At 37.0% G+C, this 22,834-nt stretch overlaps 1 protein-coding gene and 1 long non-coding RNA gene across 10 annotated transcripts in view; one reads left to right on the forward strand and one right to left on the reverse strand.

Moving 5' to 3' along the window:
* LOC111096168 overlaps positions 1-22,834 on the forward strand; it is a 66,452-nt gene that overhangs the window by 27,153 nt on the left and 16,465 nt on the right. The gene's annotated exons all lie outside the window — the stretch shown is intronic.
* Positions 15,679-22,834, reverse strand: part of FAM184A (family with sequence similarity 184 member A) — a 107,737-nt gene continuing 100,581 nt past the window's right edge. For 6 of the 9 annotated variants that reach the window (XM_038526665.1, XM_038526664.1, XM_038526663.1 and 3 more), the window contains 4 exons: positions 22,565-22,682; positions 20,236-20,340; positions 17,543-17,745; positions 15,679-16,020 (listed from right to left, as the gene is read on the reverse strand). In XM_038526665.1, the coding sequence (XP_038382593.1) occupies positions 15,939-16,020; positions 17,543-17,745; positions 20,236-20,340; positions 22,565-22,682 (508 nt within the window). In that variant the 3' untranslated portion in view covers positions 15,679-15,938. Of the gene's footprint in view, positions 16,021-16,651; positions 16,748-17,542; positions 17,746-20,235; positions 20,341-22,564; positions 22,683-22,834 lie in introns of all 9 variants that reach the window. The other 3 variants (XM_038526668.1, XM_038526667.1, XR_005353831.1) reach the window with 2 other exon arrangements.

Consider the following 22,834-nt stretch of genomic DNA (forward strand, 5'->3'; position numbering starts at 1 on the left):
AGGAAGCATTTGACAAAATACAGCATCCATTCCTGATCAAAACTCTTCCGTGTAGGGATAGAGGGAACATTCCTCGACATCTTAAAAGCCATCTACGAAAAGCCCACAGCAAATATCATTCTCAAAGGGGAAGCACTGGGAGCCTTTCCCCTAAGATCAGGAACAAGACAGGGATGTCCACTCTCACCACTGCTATTCAACATAGTACTGGAAGTCCTAGCCTCAGCAATCAGACAACAAAAAGGCATTAAAGGCATTCAAATTGGCAAAGAAGAAGTCAAACTCTCCCTCTTCGCCGATGACATGATACTCTACATAGAAAACCCAAAAGCCTCCACCCCAAGATTGCTAGAACTCATACAGCAATTCGGCAGTGTGGCAGGATACAAAATCAATGCCCCGAAATCAATGGCATTTCTATACACTGAGACTGAAGAAAGCGAAATGAAGGAGTCAATCCCATTTGCAATTGCACCCAAAATCATAAGATACCTAGGAATACACCTAACCAAAGAGGTAAAGGATCTATATCCTAAAAACTATAGAATACTTCTGAAAGAAATTGAGGAAGACACAAAGAGATGGAAAAATATTCCATGCTCATTGATTGGCAGAATTAATATTGTGAAAATGTCAATGTTACCCAGGGCAATTTACACGTTTAATGCAATCCCTATCAAAATACCATGGACTTTCTTCAGAGAGTTAGAACAAACTATTTTAAGATTTGTGTGGAATCAGAAAAGACCCCGAATAGCCAGGGGAATTTTAAAAAAGAAAACCATAGCTGGGGGCATCACAATGCCAGATTTCAGGTTGTACTACAAAGCTGTGGTCATCAAGACAGTGTGGTACTGGCACAAAAACGGACACATAGATCAATGGAACAGAACAGAGAACCCAGAAGTGGACCCTGAACTTTATGGTCAACTAATATTCGATAAAGGAGGAAAGACTATCCACTGGAAGAAAGACAGTCTCTTCAATAGATGGTGCTGGGAAAATTGGACATCCACATGCAGAAGAATGAAACTAGACCACTCTCTTTCACCATACACAAAGATAAACTCAAAATGGATGAAAGATCTAAATGTGAGACAAGATTCCATCAAAATCCTAGAGGAGAACACAGGCAACACCCTTTTTGAACTCAGCCACAGTAACTTCTTGCAAGATACACCCACGAAGGCAAAAGAAACAAAAGCAAAAATGAACTATTGGGACTTCATCAAGATAAGAAGCTTCTGCACAGCAAAGGATACAGTCAACAAAACTCAAAGACAACCTACAGAATGGGAGAGGATATTTGCAAATGATGTATCAGATAAAGGGCTAGTTTCCAAGATCTGTAAAGAACTTATTAAACTCAACACCAAAGAAACAAACAATCCAATCATGAAATGGGCAAAAGACATGAAGAGAAATCTCACAGAGGAAGACCTAGACATGGCCAACATGCACATGAAAAAATGCTCCGCATCACTTGCCATCAGGGAAATACAAATCAAAACCACAATGAGATACCACCTCACACCAATGACAATGGGGAAAATTAACAAGGCAGGAAACCACAAATGTTGGAGAGGATGCGGAGAAAAGGGAACCCTCTTACACTGTTGGTGGGAATGTGAACTGGTGCAGCCACTCTGGAAGACTGTGTGGAGGTTCCTCAAAGAGTTAAAAATAGATCTGCCTTATGACCCAGCAATTGCACTGTTGGGGATTTACCCCAAAGATTCAGATGCAATGAAACGCCGGGACACCTGCACCCCGATGTTTTTAGCAGCAACGTCCACAATAGCCAAACTGTGGAAGGAGCCTCGGTGTCCATCGAAAGATGAATAGATAAAGAAGATGTGGTCTATGTATACAATGGAATATTACTCAGCCATTAGAAATGACAAATACCCACCATTTGCTTCGACGTGGATGGAACTGGAGGGTATTATGCTGAGTGAAGTAAGTCAATCGGAGAAGGACAAACATTGTATGTTCTCATTAATTTGGGGAATATAAATAATAGTGAAAGGGAATATAAGGGAAGGGAGAAGAAATGTGTGGGAAATATCAGAAAGGGAGACAGAACATAAAGACTCCTAACTCTGGGAAACGAACTAGGGGTGGTGGAAGGGGAGGAGGGCAGGGGGTGGGGGTGAATGGGTGATGGGCACTGAGGGGGACACTTGACGGGATGAGCACTGGGTGTTATTCTGTATGTTGGTAAATTGAACACCAATAAAAAATAAGTTTATTAAACAAAAAAAATAAATAAAAATCTTAAAAAAAAAAAAAGGAGGTGGCACGTAGGTCACTCAGTCCACTCTGTCAGTTGAGCGTCTACCTTTGGCTCAGGTCATGATCCCAGGGTCCTGGGAAGGAGCCCTGCATTGGGCTTCCTACTCAGAGGATAGCCTGCTTCTCCCTTCTCCCTTTGCCCCTCCCTGCGGTCGCTCTCCCTCTCTCTCTCTCTGTCTCAAATAAACAAATCTAAAAAAAAAATTTCTTCAATGACAAGAGCACTAGGAGTATCTTTTGTTCTAGTGAGGTACCTCTAGGTGGGCTCCTGTATAGGGGACTGGTCAGCAGAAAGACTAAGCCATGATGAGAGACTTGGAATTTTCAGCCCTCCATCCTCCAGAGAGGTGAGAGGGCTAAGAATAACATTAATAATTGATCATGCCTACATGAGGCCTCCATAAAATCCCAAAAGTATGGGGTTCAGAGAGCCTTCAGGTTGGTGAACACATCCACACTGGGAGGATAATGCACCCCAGCTCCATGGGGACAAAAGCTCTTGCTTTCAGGAACATTGAGACCTTACCCTATGCATCTCTTCACCTGGCTGTTTACCCGTTATATCCTTCAATAATCTGGTAGATGTGTTTCCTGGAGTTCAGTGAGCCACTTTGGCAAATTAACTGAACCCAGGGTCATTAGCAACTCGTCTATAGCTGGTTGGTCAGAAGCACGGGTGATAACCTGGACCTGCAGCTGGCTTCTGAAGTGTATGTAGTATGAGGGGCAGTGGGTGGGAACAGTCTGTGGGATTAAACCCTGAAGCTGTGGGATCCAGTGCTGTCTCTGGGTAGAGAGTATCAGAATTGAGGTAAATCGCAGGACACTCAACTGGTGTCAAAGACTTGCTTGTTGCTGGGGGAAGAAAAGAGCCACACATTTGTTGGCCGGAAGTGTCAGAAATGCATGTTTTGTATGAGGAGAACAGGAGATACACTGGAGATAGACTGAATTGAAGTATTTTCCTACAACAGAAGAGAAAGGCTGGGTTTTTAATTTTAGTTATCCATTCATCCGTTGATGGACATTTGGATTGTTTCCACCTCTCGGCTTTTGTGAATAATGCTGCTGTGACCATTGGTGTGCAGGTGTCTGTTGGAGTGTCCGCCTTCCTGCTTGGCCTTTGAGTAGGTACCTACATGTGGAATAGCTGAATCACGTGGTCATTCCCTGTAACTTTTTGAGCAACAGCCAAACTACTCTCCGCAGTGGCTGTATCATTTTACATTCCCACCAGCAGTGCAAAAGGGTGCCAGTTTCTTACCATCCTTGCCAACACTTATCCCTTCCACCTTTTTTTATTTTTTCTTTTTAAAAATACCAGTATAGTTAACATACAGCATTATATTAATTTTAGGTGCACAACATGGTGTCTCAAGAATTCTACACATTACTCAGTGCTCATCAAGATAAGTGTACTCTTAAAAAAAAAAAAAAAAAAAAAAAAAAAAAAAAAAGATAAGTGTACTCTTAATCCCCTTCACCTATTTCCTCCCTCCCCCTCCTGCCTCCTCTCTGGTAACCATCAGTTTGTTCTCTACAGTTAAGGGTCTGGTTTTTTGCCTCTTTTTTCCCCCTTTGTTCATTTGTTTGGTTTCTTAAATGCCACATGTGAGTAAAACAATATGGTATTTGTATTTCTCTAACTGCTGTAGTTCACTTAGCATTATACTCTTTAGCTCTTTCCATGTTGTTGCAAATGGCAAGATTTCATTCTTTTTCATGGCTGAAAACTATTCCTGTGTGTGTGTGTGTGTGTGTGTGTGTGTGTGTACACACACATATCACATCTGTATCCATTTATCTATTGATATATATTTGGGCTGCTTCCGTACCTTGGCTATTGCAAATTATGCTGCAATAAACATTGTGATGCAAATATCCCTTTGAATTAATATTTTTGTAATTTTTTGGTAAATGCCTGGTAGTGCCATTACTGGATCATAGATAGGGTAGTTATATTTGTAACTTTTTGAAAAACTTCCAAACTGGTTTTCACAGTGGCTGCACAGTTTGCATTCCCAACAACTGTATAAGAGGGCCCCCTTTTCCCCACATTCTCCCCAATGCTTGTTCTTTTGTTTTTTATTTTAGCCATTCTGACAGGTGTGAGGTGATATCTCACTGTGGTTTTGATTTGTATTTCCCTGATGAGTGATGTTGAGCATCTTTTCATGTGTTTCTTGGCCATCTGTGTATCTTCTTTGGGGAAATATTTGTTCATGTCTCTGCCCTTTTAAAATTGGATTATGTGGAAGTTTTTTTTTGTGTGTGGTCAGCTGTGTAAGTTCTTTATATACACACATATATACTTCATATATTATATGAAAACTTTAGGAGGTACAGAGGGAGAGGGAGAGAGAGAATCTCAAGCAGGTTCCACACCCAGCATGACCTCAATGTGGGACTCAATCTTAGAAACCTGAGATCATGATCTGAGCCAAAATCAAGAGTCTGACACTTAACTGAGCCGCTCAGGCACTCCAATTCTTTATAGATTTTGGATACTAACCTTTTATCAGATATGTCATTTTTAGATATCTTCTCCCATTCAGTATGTTGTCTTTTAGTTTTATTGGATGTTTCCTTTGTTCTGCAGAAGCTTTTTATTTTGATATAATTCCAATAGTTTATTTTTGCTTTTGTTTCCTTTGCCTCAGGAGACATAGCTAGAAAAATGTTACAGCTGAGTCAGGGAAATTACTCTTTTCTAGGATTTTTATGACTTTAGGTCTCACATTTAGGTCCTTAATCCATTTTGAATTCATTTTCATGTATGATGTAATAAAATAGTCCAGTTTTCCCAGCACCATTTGTTGAAGAGACTTTTTCTCATTGCATTTTCTTTTCTGCTTTGTCAAAGATTAATTGATCATATATGTGTGGGTTTATTTTTGGGTTCTCTATTCTGTGCCATTGATCTCGGTGTCTATTTTTGTGCCAGTACCATACTGTTTTAAATGCTACAGCTTTGGGACGCCTGGGTGGCTCAGCAGTTGGGCATCTGCCTTCAGCCCGGGGTGTGATCCTGGAGACCCAGGATCAAGTCCCACATCGGGCTTCCCACATGGAGCCTGCTTCTCCCTCTGCCTGTGTCTCTGCCTCTCTCTCTCTCTGTGTCTCTCATGAATAAATAAAATCTTTAAAAAATAAATAAATGCTACAGCTTTGTAATGTAACTTGAAATCTGGAATTGTGATACCCCAGCTTTATTTTTGTTTTTGTTTTTGTTTTCAAGATTGCTTTGGCTATTTGGGGCCTTTTGCAATTCTATACAAATTGTAGGATTATTCTAATTCTGTTAAGAATGCTGTTGGTATTGTTGATAGAAATTGCATTAAATCTATAGATTGTTTTGGCTAGTATGGACATTTTAACAATATTCTGCCAATCCATGAACATGGAATATATTTTTCCATGTTTGTGGCCCTCCCACCTTTTTTAAAATAAAAGCCATCCTACTGGGTAGGAAGTGGTATTTCCTTGTGGTTTTGACTTTTCTTTTCTTTTTCTTTTCTTTTTTTTTTTTTTTTTAAAGATTTCATTTATTCATGAGAGAGAGAGAGAGAGAGGCAGAGACACAGGCAGAGGGAGAAGCAGGCTCCATGCAGGGAGCCTCATGTGGGACTCGATCCATGGTCTCCAGGATCACGCCCTGGGCCAAAGGCAGGCACTAAACTGCTGAGCCACCCAGGGATCCCTGACTTGACTTTCCTAATGACTAATGATGTTGAACATCTTTTCATGTGCTTATTGGCCATTTGTATATATTGTTTGGAGAAATGTCTAAATCTTTTGCCCATTTTTGAATTGGTTTCTTGTTGTCTTAGTAGTTATTTATATGTTCTAGCTATTAATACCTTATCACAAACATTCTTTGTGAAATTTGTTCATGTCTTTTGATGCACAAAGGCTTTTAATATTGATGAAGGCCCAATTATTCTATTTGTGCTTTTGGTGTCATAGCCAGTGATGTAGGAAAAGACATTAGAGTTTGAAGCCGAAGACCAAGAAAGAATTCTTGAGACATCTTTGGTGCAAAAAAGGTGGTTTTATTAAAGCACGAGGACAGGATTCATGGGCAGAAAAAGTTGCAGCAAGGTCATGAGAGTGGCCCATTGTATACTTTCAAGTTGTGAGGGGATTAGGGAGAGCGTTAAGTCTCTAAGGAATTTTGGAAGCAAGGTTTCCAGGACCTTGAGGGAGCTAGCTATTGTTAGGAAGAGGTCATTGATTACTGTCTAATAAAACCTGAGTCATGAAACCCTTCAGATATATATCGTTGGGTCACATGTTTGGGGGATGATTGCCAACATGTATCCTGGGGAGTAGAGATAAAGGAAGTTTCCAAAGTAGAGACTTACAGGGATCCTGGGTTTTGAGCTAAGATTGCCTTTTGCCCTTACCAAAGTATTAACATGGAGTTTCCTACATCAGCCAAGAAATCGTTGCCATATCTAATGTCAGGAAGGTTTACCGTGTTTTCTTCTAAGAGTTGTAGTTTTAGCTCTTATAATTAGGTCTTATAATTAGGTCCACTTATTGTTAGTTTTTATATGTGGTGTAAGGTAAGTATCCATCTTTATTTTTCTTGTTGGTGTCTGGTTTTCCTAGTGCCATTTGTTGAAAACACTGTCCTTTCTCCACTGAATAATCTTGGCACCCTTGTCAAAAAATCATCTGACCATATGTGTGAAAGTTTATTTCTGGGCTATTTTATTTCAAACAGTTTTTGACTCCTAATAGAAGAAAAAGTGTATTGTTAAATATAACTACATTCAGAAAATTAGATATTACATTCCAGAGATTACCAGAGGTGGTTGATATGTAGTAATCTTCCAAACCAAAATTAATATAGTATAATCCATTGTCACAGTGGTATCACATAATAATGTTAGAAAGTTTGTAAGAACGTGAAAGAAGTTATGCATATCATTATTTTCAAAGAATATGTCCATGGCAAAATATGCTGTTGATCTTGTTTTGTTAGGTAAAATATGTTCTCCATTTCATATATGAAAATAATACTTAAGAGACTTCTATGGATAATTTTTACTTGGGTCTAAAGCAAGATACTGCTCTCAATATTTTTATATGCTTTTATCTTAGTACATTTTTAGAATCTAGTTAACTCAGACACTTGTTTGTGATATATCTCCAAATATCTATTTGTATTGTTTTTCTTACAAAGTTTTGCATATAGTTCCTGTGAACATAAATAAAGCCTTTCCAACCATGTTACATTATAAATTTTTCTTTCTCCATTCCCTCATCTTATATATGTTTTTTGTGATTCTCCCCTTAGGGCCTGTCTTTTCACTTCAGATTTAAAATTAGAGTGTTAGTGAAAAACTAAGAGCTAGAAGCTTACTATTTGATGATGAAAAGCTTTAAGTACATATGTGAAGATGCAGTGTTAGGGACAAGAACATGAGTTTCAATCATACCTACATACACATTGGTTATGAAGGTGGTGACTGAATGAGATAAAAACTAAATATCTAAACCAATATGTAAAAATCAGCTTGACATTTTCCAGAGTAAGGTTGATGCTGTGATTTATAATAAGAACTATGTATTGATCTTTGTCTTATTCCTGGCAGAGAGCTCCTACAACCATTGGAATTTACTCAGTGAGGAGAGTGCTAAAGGCATCTTTTGTTCTGTTAATTCAGGTGATTTTCGGACCCCACCTAAGGATGGGTGCTCTGCCAGGGAGGGCCAACCCTGTGATTAGAGGGTTGGAACCCTAGGCCTCTAGGGAGGGAAGAGGGGCTAGAGATTGAGGTCAGGCACTAATGGCCAATGAATTTAATCAGTCATGCCTGTGTAATGATGCCTCCATAAAAATGCAAAAGAACAGGGTTGAGGGGTTGGGGAATCCGAACACTTCCATGTGCCACTGTGCCAGGCTCCCGACTCCAGAAGGATAGACGCTCCTTTGTTTGGGATCCTGCTCTATGTGTCTTTTCATCTGGATGTTCATCTGTAGCCAGCAGTCTAAGATTTTCTGAGTTTGGTGAATGGCTACAGCAGATTAGTTGAACCCAAGGAGAGGATTTCAGTAACTTCTGATTTATAGCCAGTTGGTCAGAAGCATAGTTAACAACCTAGGCTTGGAATTGGGGTGTAAAGTGGAGAGCATTCCTGTAGAGTTGAGTACGTAGTCCATGGGATCTGATGCCATCTCCAGGTAGTGTCAGAATTGAGTTGAATTGTAGGACACACAGCTGGTGTTGGAAAACTGGTAGGATATGTGGGACAACCCTGCCCTCATCTCTGACACACCTTGGAAGCTGGTGATTAGAACCATTAGTAAGGTAATTGGTAGTATATGTCCACTATGGTTTTCTAGCATAAAAATTGTAACTGTGTTAAAGATGATAAATAGCATTTTATCATTATCATGTCTTGCCAACACTCAGTCCTCTGACTTCCATCCTTCTGTTGTACTTACCTAACAAAATCCTAAACCTGGTGAAGTAGAACTACCTATTGATACAAACCTGCATCCAAGTAACTGAAGACGGTCAAAGAGCACAGTCACGCTGATAGGTTTCAATATAAAGATTTAGCCTCTGATCTCAATCACTGCCTGATAATTCTTTTATTCTTCTCTAGTGTATTTACTCTTCTACTTTCCATGACAACTATTTACTCACCTATAGTAATTTATATTTTTCCCAAACTATTTCATATTATCTGTGTAGGAAGGTAGGGTAGACGGTACCATTTTATTACACAGACTTGGAAATTCACAAGAGTTCGATATCTGTTTGTGTTAGAGCCAGTACTAGGGAGCCTCAGGAAGTGAGCTTCCTGTCACCAGAGTATCCAAGTTCAGTCAGGGATGTTACAGGGGAGATGCAAGCATTCTGTGGGAGTTTAGAAGAGACGGCTTTTAAGGATTCTTCTAATGCCAAGCTTCCTGGATTCCATGTTGCTTTTTCTATCAAATGTTTTGCTGAAGCTATTTTTCTTCAATTACAGTGTTAACCACTTATATATGACTACTTTGATCATCTGTGGGTGTGGGAGAGAGACAGAGATTGAGAGAGATCAGGAGAGGAAGGTACAAAGGCTTTGGTCTCATCCTAGGATCCTGTCATCTGAGGCCCCAGAAAGGGAGGGCAAATCCAAACTGTGTAGGAGCTTTTTGGCAGAGCATCATGGTGGCATAGATGAAGGTTCCAGGTGTCGGGTCAGCAAGGACAACAGTCTCACTGCAGGAATCTCAGGCAGTTCAGCTGAGGTTTCCTAGAGCTGCCATCCTTTGAGATGCAGTTCTTTTTACTTTTTATTTTTATTGTTTTCCTTGGAAAGTATTTTCTATTTTTTGATGTATAGTTGACAGTGTTACATTAGTTTCAGGTGTACAACATAGTGATTTGACAAATCTTTCTGCTATGCTCACTGCAAGCATAGCTGCCATCTGCCACCATACAACACTATTACAATACCATGGACTACATTCCCTATGCTGTGCCTTTCATCTCCATGACTTACTCTTTCTACAACCAGAAACAGCTTCCCCTCCCCTTTACCATTTTGCCCATCCCACCCCCACTGCCCACATCTCCCCTCTGGCAGCCATCGGTACTCTGTATTTATGGGTCTGTTTGCCTTATGTTTGTTTACTCATTTTGTTAGATTCCACATATAAATGAAATCATGTATTTGTCTGACTTATTTCACTTAGTACAATACCCTCTAGATCCATCCATGTTGTCACAAATGGCAAGATCTTTCTTTTTTATGGCTGAGCAGTATTCCATTATATATCGTGTGTGTGTGTGTGTGTGTGTGTGTCACATCTACTTTATTCATCTATCCATGACACTTGGGTTGCTCTCATATCTTGGCCATTGTAAACAATGCTGCATTAAACATAGGAGTGCACGTCTTTTTGAATTAGTGATAGTGTTTTTGTTGTCTTTGGGTAAATACCCAGTAGTGGAATTCTTGGATCACATTATAGTTTGGGGTTTTTTTGTTTTCTGTTTTTGAGAATACTGTTTCCATTCCTATTTCCACCAGCAGTGCACAAGGGGGTCCCTTTTCCTCCACACTCTCACCAACACTTGTTTTGATACTAGCCATTCTGACTTGTGGCAGGTAGTAGCTCCTTATGGTTTTGAGTTGCATGCTCTTGATGATTAGTGATATTGAGCATCTTTTTTATGTGTCTGTTAGCCATCTGTGTGTCTTCTTTGGGAAAATGTCTACTCAGATTCTTTACTCATTTTTATTTTATTCTATTTTTTAAAGATTCTATTTATTTATTCATGAGAGGCAGAGAAAGAGGCAGAGACATAGGCAGAGGGAGAAGCAGGCTCCTTGCAGGGAGCCCGATGTGGGACTTGATCCCAGAACCCTGGGATCGCGACCTGAGCCGAAGGTAGACGCTCAACCACTGAGCCACTCAGGTGCCCTTTTTTACTCATTTTTAATCAGATTATTTGTGGGGATTTTGGTGTTAAGTTGTAGAAGTTCTTTATATATTTTGGATGTTAACCTCTTATTGGATATGTCATTTGGAAATACCGTCTCCCATTCAGTAGGTTGCCTCTGTTTCCTTTGCTGTGCAAAAGCTTTTTTTGTTTAATCCCAGTAGTTTATGCTTTTCCTCTGTGCCTGAGGAGACCTATCTAGAAAAGTGTTGCTATCCTTTGCTGTGTTAATGTCAAAGAAATTACTGTGTTTTCTTCTAGGAAATTTATGGCTTCAAGTCTTACATTAGATTTTAAATGGATTTTGAGTTTTTGTATATGGTGTAAGAAAGTGGTCCAGTTTTTCTTTTGTATATATGTAGCTATCCAGTTCCCCAGCACCATTTACTGAAGAAGCTACCTTTAGCCATTGTGTATTCTTGCCACATTTGTCATAGATTAATTGACCATAGAGCACAGATTTATTTCTGAACCCTATTCTGTTCCATTGACCTCCATGTCTGGTTTTGTACTAGTACTGTACTGTTTTGATTACTACAGCTTTGTGATATATCTTGAATTCTGGGACTGTGATACCTCTACTTTTCTTGTTCAAGATTGCTTTGGCTATTTGAGGTCTTTTGTGATTGCATACAAATTTTAGTATTATATGTTCTAGGTCTATGGAAAATGCTGTTGCTATTTTGATACGGTTTGCATTAGATCTGCAATTGCTTCTGGTAGCATGAACATTTAAACAATACTCTTCTAATTATCATGGAATATCTTTCCATTTATTTGTGTTGTCTTCAATTTCTTTCATCAGTTACAGTTTTCAGAGTTCTTACACCTCTTTGGTTAAGTTTATTCCCAAGTGTTCTGTTCTAAAGATTTTATTTAAGTAATCTCTACACCAAACATGGGGCTCAAACCCACAACCCAGAGATCAGTAGTCACACACTCTACCAACTGAGCCAGCCAGCCACTCCTATTTTATTCTTTTTTGGTGTTATTATGAATGGGATTTGATTAAATTCTGTTTCTGCTACTTATAAGTGTGTGAAACACAACTAATTTCTTGGTATTGATTTTGTATCCTACAAGTTTGCTGAAGTCAATTATTCTAAAATTTTTGGTGGTCTTTAGGGTTTTTTTTATGTATAGCATCATATCAGGTACACATAGTGAATTTCATTTCTTAGGAATTTAGATGCCTTTTATTACTCGTTTGTTGTGGCTAGGACTTCCAATACTGCATTGAATAAAAGTGGACATCCTTGTCTTGTATGATGAATATGATGTTAACTATGGGTTTTTCCTTATATGACCTTTATTATGTTGAGGTATGTTCCTTCTAAACATACTATGTTGAGAGACTTTTGTCATGAATGGATGTCGTACTTTGTTAAATGCTTTTTCTGCATCTATTGATATGATAGGATCTTTATCCTTTGCTTTGTGTATCATGTTAATTGATTTGCTAATATTAAACTACTCTTGCATTCCTGGAATAAATCTCACTTAATCATGGTGTATGATTCTTTAAAATGTATTGTTGAATTTGGTTTGCTCAAATTTTGTTGATGATTTTTGTGTCTATGTTCTTCAGAGATATTGGCCTGTAGTTTCATTTTTTTTGTAGGGTCTTTGTCTAGTTTTGTATTAGGGTAATGTTGGCTTTGTAGGATGTATTTGGAAGCTTTTCTTCCTTTTGTACTTTTTTGGAGTAGTTTGAGAAGAATAGGTGTTAACTCTTCTCTAAACATTTAGTTGAATTCACTTGTGAAGCTGTTTGATCCTGGACATTTATTTGGTGGGAGTTTTTTGATTACGGAGTCAATTTTGTTACTAGTAATAGGTCTGTTCAGATTTACTGTTTATTCCTGGTTCAGTTTTGAAAGATATGTGTCCGGAAATTAATGCATTTCTTCTTAGTTATCCAGTTTGTTGGTGTAGAATTTTTTTACATTATTTTCTTCCAACTCTTTGTATTTCTGTGGTATCAATTCTCCTTTTTTTCTCTTAATGGATTTGTGTCCTCTTTATCTTGATTAATCTGGGTGAAGGTTTATCAATTTTGTTTTTTCGAGGAACCAGCTTTTGGTTTCACTGATCTTTTCTGTTTTGGGTGTGGGGGGGGGGCGTGCATATCTATTTCATTTATTTATGCTGCGGTTTTTATTATTTCCTTCCCTCTACTAACCTTGGACTTTTTCTTCTTTTTCTAGTTCTTTTAGGCACAAGGTTAGATTGTTTGAATTTTTTTTCCCCGTTTATTGCTCTAAACTTCCCTCTTAGAACTGCTTTTGCTACATCCCAAAGATTTTGGATCATTGTATCTTTGTCTCTATGTTTGATTTCCTCTTTGGTTTCTTTGTTGATCCATTGGTGGTTTAGTTGCATGTTATTTAGCATCCATGTGTTTGTGGGGGGTTTTTTAGTGTTTTTTTTTTTTTTTCTTGTGATTGATTTATAGTTCCATCCTGTTGTAGCCAGAAAAAATGCCTGATAGGATTCTGTTAAACTTAGGTGATTTGTTTTTTGGCCTAATATGTGATCTGTCCTGGAGAATGTTCCATGTGCACTTGAAAAGAATGTATATTTGATGTTTTTGAATGGAATATTCTGTATGTATCTGTTAAGTCTATCTGATCTAATATGTCATTCAAAGGGGCTGTTTTCTTATTGATTTTTCTGCCTAGATGATCTATCCATTGATATAAGTGGGGTGCTAAATTCCCCTCTTATAATTGTATTACTGTCAATTTTTCCCTCTATGTCTGTTAATATTTGCTTTATGGTTTAGAGGCTCCAAAGTTGGATGCATAGATATTTACAAGTATTTGTTATGTTGGACAGATTATCATTAGGTAATGTCCCTTTTTATTATCTCTTGTCATAGTCTTTGTTTTAAAGTTTATTTTCTGATATATGTATTGCTGCCCTGGTCTGTTTGTTGTTTTTGTTATTTCCATTAGTATGGAATATTTTTTTCCATCCTTTCATTTTCAATGTGTGTATGTATGCAGTCAGTATGGTGACTTAAAATTTAAATCTAATCATGCTTTAGGGTGCCTGGGTGGCTTAGTTGATTAAGTGTCAGCCTTTGGTTCAGGTCATGATTCTGGGACCCTGGGATTGAGCCCCACATAGGGCTCCCTGCTCAGCAGAGTCTGCTTCTCCCTCTGCTCCTCACATATGCTCTCTCAGTTTAAAAAAAAAAAAAAAAAATCTATTTCTGCCTCTGCAGAATCAAGTTGAATTCCTTACTAGGCATTTCAGGCCCTTTGAGCATAATGTAAAGGGTATAGCTTTTAACTTTTACTAGTTGTATGTTTAAAAGGCTAGGTGGTCAAGGAATGATTGTTCTCTTATGCCATGCATGTTCTCTAGCCCTACACGTTGATCCCACAGGACTGCACTTAATTCTCTGGAAGTAGTTGGCCTTCTTGATACTTGTTCCAGTTTGTGCCTGAAAGAGCCCTGTCCCGGGTAATTCCCACTCATCGTTCAAAATTATAATTGGGTACCATTTCCATGTCAAGCTTACCCTGCCACTACTTAGGTAGAATTAATCACTTCCTCCTCTCTGTCTTCCCTGTACACTCCATAAATCTTTTTTTTTTTTTTTTATTCATGAAAGACACGGGGCGGAGGGGGGAGGGGAGGCAGAGACACAGGCAGAGGGAGAAGCAGGCTCCACGCAGGGAGCCCGACGTGGGACTCCATCCCGGGTCTCCAGGATCATGCCCTGGGCTGCAGGCAGCGCTAACCCGCTGAGCCACCCGGGCTGCCCTACACTCCATAAATCTTATATCCCTTCTGACATTGCTCTGATCTTGAAAAAGTTTAGTCCTTGACTATTTCAGCAAGTATGTGGTTAGCTCTTGAGGACAGGTGTTCATCATCTGTATGTCTGTGTCTAGGCATGTGTATTAATCATCAAATCCTTGGTAAATAATCTCCAAATTATTAGGTAAACTATAAATTAGGGATAAGAATATATGCTTATAACTAGATTTGTTTTCTAAAATAAGAATAACCACTTAGAAAGTTCAGTCTCAGCTGAAGAAAAATTCAGAGCGAGGATTTTATATAAAGCTTTTTTTTTTTTCCAGGATAACTTAAAAGAATAGGTCAACCGTAAAAACTCATATGCAATGGTTTGCTTCTTGAAGATTTTGTGAGGATTAAATAATCTTTCTAGTGCCCCTGAGTATAGTGTCTGACACATGAATAACCATTAGAAAACTTGGTCTTTATTGTTGTTACATCATTCATAGATAAGGTATTTGTATTTATCTTGTTTACCCAAGATTCTTCTAAAATCTACATTGCTTTATCAACTCAATTTGGCACTCTCATTGAATGTATCAGTAACAAACTTTAAAAAAGAATTTAACATTATAGCGTATTAGTTTCAAAGGTAGAGTTTAGTGATTCATCAGTTGCATGTAACACCCAGTGCACTCCTGAATGCCTATCACCCACTAACTTTTAAGACAAATTGAGATAGAACTGACTGTCTCTTTACCAAATAACTTTTGGCCATAACTCATCTTAATCATAGATACTAACTATATTAGACATTCCAGATCCTTAGAATATTAAAATATAAATAAGTCAGCAGTATTTTATGTAGTTGAAAGTCTATAATATCTACAAGTGTTTTCATCATAGTCTTGTACATTTAGAGGACACAGTTTATAGTTAGTCATATATAATAAATTAGTAGGTTATAATATATTTATAATATATTTATATTTATTAATGTTTACCTAGCCTGATTTAGTTATGATTATTGAGGTCAAATTAATTTGATATTTTATTCCTATTTTATTATTATGCAGTAAAACTTTTTTTTTAGCAAATACCTTTTTTGTAAATCTTATCTAAAATTAAAAAATTAAAGTCTAATAATAATAAGCTTACTAGAAAAAGATGAAAAGCACTGTTTGTTCTAACAAAATTTATTATGCAGTAATTATAAAGGTTAAAGACTCTTCCATCTCAAATAAAAATAACTGTTATAATTACACACATAATATAGTAGAGTGATTCCAATAAATAGCACAGGAAATAGTGTATTTTCAAATTAGACAAATACTTTCTCATTCACAGTGTCTGACATAGGAAAGCCTGTTCACATAATGGTTTGTATAAGGTCATGCTCTTAGTAATAGTCCACACAGAGCTGTTGCCAACACAGTTCTTTCAGAACGTGAAGTACCGTGCAAACCACTCCTGGCGCTGGGGATCTGGAGAAGCCACCGGGGAAGCTTCACTCTGAGGAGGACTGAATTCATAAAAAAGAGAGACATGTAACCCAGCATTAAGCTGTTTTGCAAAATGAAGGGAAAAACACAAAAAGCATCAGTATAGATGACCAGAACTGCTTCCCTGGGTTAGATGCGTTTTGTAGATCCCTCTACACTAGATTGGGTTCTCCACTCCATGAGAGCATGAGAGTGCATCAGCAGCTCAGATGAAGTCAGTGAAGGAGGAGCCACATCAAAATAATTACAAAAAAAAAAAAAAAAAAAAACCCCAAAACCAGACAGCTGATAAAAATAACGTCACCTTCTTAGAATAAAAAAAAATCAGGAGGAACTGTCAGGAATAAGAACAAGATAGCATTCCTCTTTTTCAGCACTTTTTCTCTTCTACCTAATTAAATTTCAGGATCTGACACAAGCATTTGATTCTGACAGATGTGTCCTCAAATATAACTTAGGTAACTAAGCCACGGTATGGTATTTCTACTACATGTATATTTACATTAAACTTTTGTAATTCCATAAGCAAATACTCCAGGGGGAAAGGAGTATGGTAAGCCACTTTCCCCTCCATCTTCATAGTTATATCATTTAAACTTAATTCTAACTAAATATTCTTTGGGCTAGTTGAGAAAACAAAAGAATCCCTACCGTCTTTGGGGGAAATTTACAAGGCACGCAACAATGTGTAATGGAAATTCCAGTAGTCAAGTTCCTTGAGCTCATGCACATGCATCTTACTGATACCTGAACATACCCATGCACAAAGGAAATAAGCAACACAAAATATTTAGCAGGAGACACATTCAAAAGTATATTTGACTATTTTTATTCTTGCTATTTTTTCTACTTAAAATGATTAGTCATTAACTATGTCATCACTTACCCTAGAAAAAGATAGTCTACCTGTAAGACTATTGTGACACTGCTGAAATTTAGTAGGAATAAGTTAAAAAAATTAAAGTAGCATAGAATCAGTAATAGTAAGGTAAACTTAAAACAACAACACTTTCTGACGTTATTTAATGGATAAACAATTTGGTTTCATTTAAATTCTTGTAAATACATTTAATCAAATCTGAGGTTTACTTAAAATTGGAATATCAATTGTAAAAATTTTTATATGTATATCATTAAATTCCCAGAGCTTACATATTTTTTATTTTGGCAGTTAGCTATATATTTGTAAATAAGCCTGGTAAACAAGAAAGTGAAAAAAAATGTATGAAAAAGTTCTGTAATAAAGGTGATTAGTGAAAAATTTGCTACAATATTCAAATGAAGCAACTATCCATAAACATTAAAATTCTAAGCATACGAATTACATCAGCACCTCTTTCAGCATCTAGAAAAACTGACAAGAAACTAGAAAAAAAATCTTAAGAGCCAAAAAGGAGTTCTCTAGAGAAGTGATAAATATATTTGGAAAATCTTTCACAGTAATAATTTTTGTTCTTAAAACAGTGAATTTCTGCAATGTAAGAAGGTAAATTTCTCAAGTTAAAAAAGAAAGAAAAAAATCGCTGGTGAGACGGGGCTCACCTCAAAAATGTCTTGGGCTCTTTGGGTGGCACTGGCTGTGGAAGTGGTTTGCCGCTGTTGAACTCAATAGCGTGGACTGGAGAATTAGGAATGGGGTCCAGGCGGTTAGGATGTCCATTGCCCACTCCACCAGATTCCAGAGCACTTAGATTGGGAACACTCACAAACCTGTTTGTTGGTGACTTATCATTCTTCTTCTTTTGCTGCATTAAAAATAATACATGTGAGGACAGTCCCTGAGTTACGACAAGTAAGAAAATAGGAATAGTAGAAGATATAAATTTGGCATGGAAAAATTTTGGAGGCTTTCTGTTAAACTGGGATGCTAATATGAACCAGTGTTACCCAAAGTGTGGTCTGGGGATCCTTGGAGGTGTTCTTTATCTACATGGAATCCTCACGGACAGACATGCTGCTGGGCAAGAATGAGGAAGAAATACTTAGGAAGGGTGTTCGTGGGGAGGGGAGGAGATGGACAGAATTTCAAAGGGTAAAGAATACTGGGAGGAAATGGGGAAGGAGCAGGTCTTGCAGATACCACGACATTAAATAGATTTGGGCTAAAATTAGGAGTAGAAGGTAATAAAGTTAAACAGTTTTAAAAAGGAAGTCCATGAACTTTTAACCTTCTGTCAAAGAGAGGCAGTTCTTGCCTGGAAAAAAAGGGAATGGAAAAATGCTTGGCAAAGTAGTTTGAAATATATCCCACATTCCTACTTAAGACCTTAATTCACTGTACCATCTTTCTGAGGAGAGAAAATTAAATTTGCATAATTGTTTCATCTCCCAATTGGTGGTATCACTAATTGGCTCATAATCTTTTAGAAACATTTAAAGGTTATAAAACAAAAGTGATCCATATTAAAAAAAATTTTAGTTGGTCTTCAAAACTAACAGTAGCAAGAGGAATACAAGCAGATTATCAAAACCTATCAGCTTACAAATCAAGTATTTTATTCACACCTCTGGAATCAATGAGCATCATCTTGCTGTGCAGAATAAAATTTAACGTGCTGCAAGATATCTTTAATACTATCTTTTACTAGTTAAATGTGTGCTAATTAAACTTATAAAATATTTTCCTGCAAAATTATTCTTGAAAAATTGTTTAAAAAAACAGTACCCTAATCTAATTGGCTTTTTTCCTTTATTTACGAAGAAATGATCTCAGTACCTAGACATTGCCCTCTTTTTCTAGATCATATTCTGTGAATCACAGTCTCTGACAAAGAGTCTATTTTACCATAACTGTAAAAAGAAAGAATAACATTTTCTAGAATCACAACTATTAAAGCTGAGGTCATTCAAAAGTGAACAAAGATTATCTTTTGCATTATCTCGTTCTAGTCACCAGAGGGCATAAATAAACCTACTTTAGGTTTCTCTTTGGAGAAATCTACAATAATGGTTTTGTTGCTAAAAATGTTAATTCCAAAAAAGTATTAGAAATAGTTTCCTTTTATTATTTGTTTCAACAAGTCTTATAATCTTGCTTTGTAATTAAAAGCTTATTTCAGGGACACCTGGGTGGTTCAGTGGTTAAGCATTGGCCTTTGGCTCAGGTCGTGATCCCAGGGTCCTGGGACCCAGTCCCACATCAGGCTCCCTGCAGGGAGCCTGCTTCTCCCTCTGCCTGTCTCTCATGAATTAATTAAATACGTACATACATACATACTTATTTCACCCTAAGTTATGAACTCAAAAACTGTAACTATATTAATTTATTCACCAATTATGAGAGCCTTTGATGTGCCAGGCAGTATTTTAGGCTCCATGTCCCTACTTTAAGTCATTCTGTTTCATAAAATATTTAACTTGTGAAGTTAGGATAGAGTCCATGTTCTTAACAGGTAAGTTTTTAGGAGCACTGAAAGCAAAAATTTCTGGCTTAATGGCCTAACAGAAATTAGGCATGATGAGCAAATTAATTAAATTTGAATAAAAAAATAGCTTTAGCAGTAGTACTTTAGTTTATTTCTACTACTGATTTCTGCCCAAAACATATGTAATCCCTATGAAGCCAGTAATTATTTATTCTTCATTATTTGCTTTATTCACTTATTTGTGGTTGCTTATAGAAAACGTGATTTAAATGTGCAGCTGAGTAACTCCTACACCCAAAGCACCAAGAGAGGAGCCATGGGAAGCTGGAGTACAAGGCAGTGTAAGACTTAGCCATGTACATTTTACTTGTCTACAAAGCTCTTCTATCTGTCCTAAGAGTAACAAAGTATCAGGATAGGCCATCTTCAGTTTTAATTGCCAAGAAAGGTCCTAAGACTGAAAGAAGTAAAGCCCTTCTCCAAAGACTGGTGGGCAACAAGGTCCAGGAAGATGGCAGGCCTTAGACTCTAAGTTAGGGAGACCTGTTGGGTATACAGGGCTGGAGTACCTCTCAGGACCCCATAGAGGGCAGTGAACACCAAGAAAATGATGTTAGTTTTCTTTGGAGATAGGAAAAACAAAATGATAGAAACTAAGGTTTTATATTAACGTCTTAAGGAGTTTTAATTCTTAACAAAAATATTAGTCTTATTCTTTGAAAATGTATATATAAAGATTTCACAGATTTTTAAGTCTACATATTAAATTCGAGAAAACACTGTTTGGAAGGTTTATCTAATGCTGCTCTATTAAAAATTTTAAGCAAGTTTTAAACTACATCCCTATTTTACAGTGTTTACAGCACATACCTTAGTCAATGGATTAATAACACCAACAGTAGGGCTTGAGTTAAACACTTTGTTGAAGTTAGTTTCTCGATTGACTAATTCCAGCTGATAAAATTTATTATCCTCCTATGCAAAAGAATTATAAACATCACTTAGACATTTTCTATTGAAAATTTAAAACTGTTTAACTGCCATTTCATTCAAAATTTAATATAAAAACTTTAGTGAAGATTTATCTACCTCGTTCATCAAAGATTTCTAGATCTGCCAGTGTCGTAATGACTGTGGGTGGGAAGGTTTTCAAAACTTTTCAAAACCATATGCTTTGGGGCTCTTCTCTACCCTTTAATAACTTTTTCCTCTAAGACTGGATCTAAATGTTTTAATTGGTCTCATCTCTGTTCAAAAGGGGTAACTGTGCAGTTTGAGTAGCTTAACTTACATTCGTGGAGCTGAGCTGTGTGCATGGTTTTGTTGTTTCTATAAAGGTGACACTGACACATCATTATTCTTCAGTACTGGAAATACGTTTGATCTTCCCTTATCTCCTCTCTGAGACCTCAATGTTCAGTTGACTTCTGAACAACACAGGCTTGAACTGCACGGGTCCACTTAAATACTGATTTTTTTTTTTTTAATGAATACAGTACAATATTATAAATGTATTTTCTAATACGATTCTTAGCATTTTTTTCTCTAGCTTTATTATAAGAAAACAGCATATAATATACAAAATATGTGCTACTTGAGCTTGTTATCAGTAAGGCTTCTTCCAGTTAACAGCAATTTATTAGTAATCCAGTTTTAGGGGAGTCAAATTATATGTGGATTTTCGACTACACAGGGAGTTGGTGCCCCATAACCCCTGCATTGTCCAAGGGTCCTCTGTATTATAGCAATAGTAATCACTAACCAGAGAAAAAGTGACCTACACATAGATAAATCCTTTGCCTTTCACTTCACCAACAACTTGTGTTAATTGGACAACCAAACTGTAAGCACGTAAGCACATGAGTGTGAAGTGTAGGATTAGTGCCCTAGAACTAGATTCTTCATCCCCTTCTTAGTTACTAGTATCATTTGCATCATCAATCTCAGCCCATGTGCGTCACAGTCCATAGAATTGGGGTGTAGTGAAAAGAGCATAGAACAGCCCTTAGCTGGATTCCTAGCCTGTCACCAGCTAACTGTGTTGCTTTGTGTTTGCTTTATTCTTTGATGTCTAATACTCATCCTATTGTCCAGGACAGAATACAACTATATCTGTGACATCTGTTCACTAAGAACTGGAAAAGCAATTTCTACCACAGACGAAATAAATATACTTAATACCTTTGCTAACTTCATGTATGGAATATAAGGTAATCAGATGAATCTATGAGGTCTGTTTTCATGTTCACAATGCCTGGAAAATCTTCCCAATGTCTGCTCCTGGGTTCCATAATGAACCCCAATCTATAACCTGCTGTTTTTACCAGGACCTTGTAGTCCCAGCCAACAGGATGGCTTTCCTAAATGCCAATTAAGATAAATGAAAGAAAATGGACTTCAGAAATAAATGCTTCTAGGCTCTCTTTCTATGCTAACATCCATAGTTTTCAGTTGAAGAGCTCAATGAACCAACAGTGTGATTAGCATTCAACTTTAGTTTTACTCTGAAAGATTTTTCTATTTTTTTGGGACAGTGAAAAACAGTATCTTAATTATTGATCAGGATACATAATTTTAGAAGACTCTAAAATGAATTATAAAACATTTGTGCATTTCTTATTCTTGAAGAATAACTTTAATAAAAGCAGCTTATTTATTGTTAAATCTGTACTTCCTTCCCGGATGGACTGACTGCTCAGATACCTCAGTTTAGACCCAGACTCGAGAGAGAGTATGTAGTTTTCTTAGTTAGAACCCTAAGAAAACAGAACCCTTTTCCCATGGAGTATATCTTTGGATCAAGGTAAATTAACAGGACTAACTGGAAGTACACGGTGCAGGCTAATGCAGGCACGTGTTGACTCTTCTTTCCTATCCACTAATTCTACATGAACAATACATAGCTTCAAGAGCTTCGTATTAACTACATGTTGGCAAGGACATTATGAAACGTAAAATATGTACTAAAGACTCTTTTAAAAAAATACTGAAAAGAGGCACTATCTCCTTACCCTAATACCAAATTTAAAATTACTTTGTATTTCTTATCCTTATTCATGAACATTTTTAATAAATTTTCAATCATAACATATTTTATACCTTCAGTTTCCATTTAGCATTACTTAATACTTAACCAATGGACTGTTGATTGGCAAAACATGGTAAATACATGGTTACACCGGCCCACTTGAAATCTTACAATTAGTTTCTTTATGACTTGGTCTCTTTCGGTAAGCATGGCTTTTAATTCTGTAATCATCTGTATATCTTCTGGTTTTGATTCTCTCATTAGGTATTTTTCTTCCATTTCTTCTAGTCTGAAAACAAGAAATCTTTAGTTCATCGATAGGACTCACATTCTTCTGTAATACCTACATTTTCCAATTACTCCAGTTGAACACATACAAAATTTAAAACCTAACTTTTTTCCTTACAACTTTTCAGTCTAATAACATGAGACTGTTTCAAT

Source organism: Canis lupus, chromosome 1, assembly GCF_011100685.1.
Source record: "Canis lupus familiaris isolate Mischka breed German Shepherd chromosome 1, alternate assembly UU_Cfam_GSD_1.0, whole genome shotgun sequence".
NCBI classification, from domain to species: domain Eukaryota; kingdom Metazoa; phylum Chordata; class Mammalia; order Carnivora; family Canidae; genus Canis; species Canis lupus.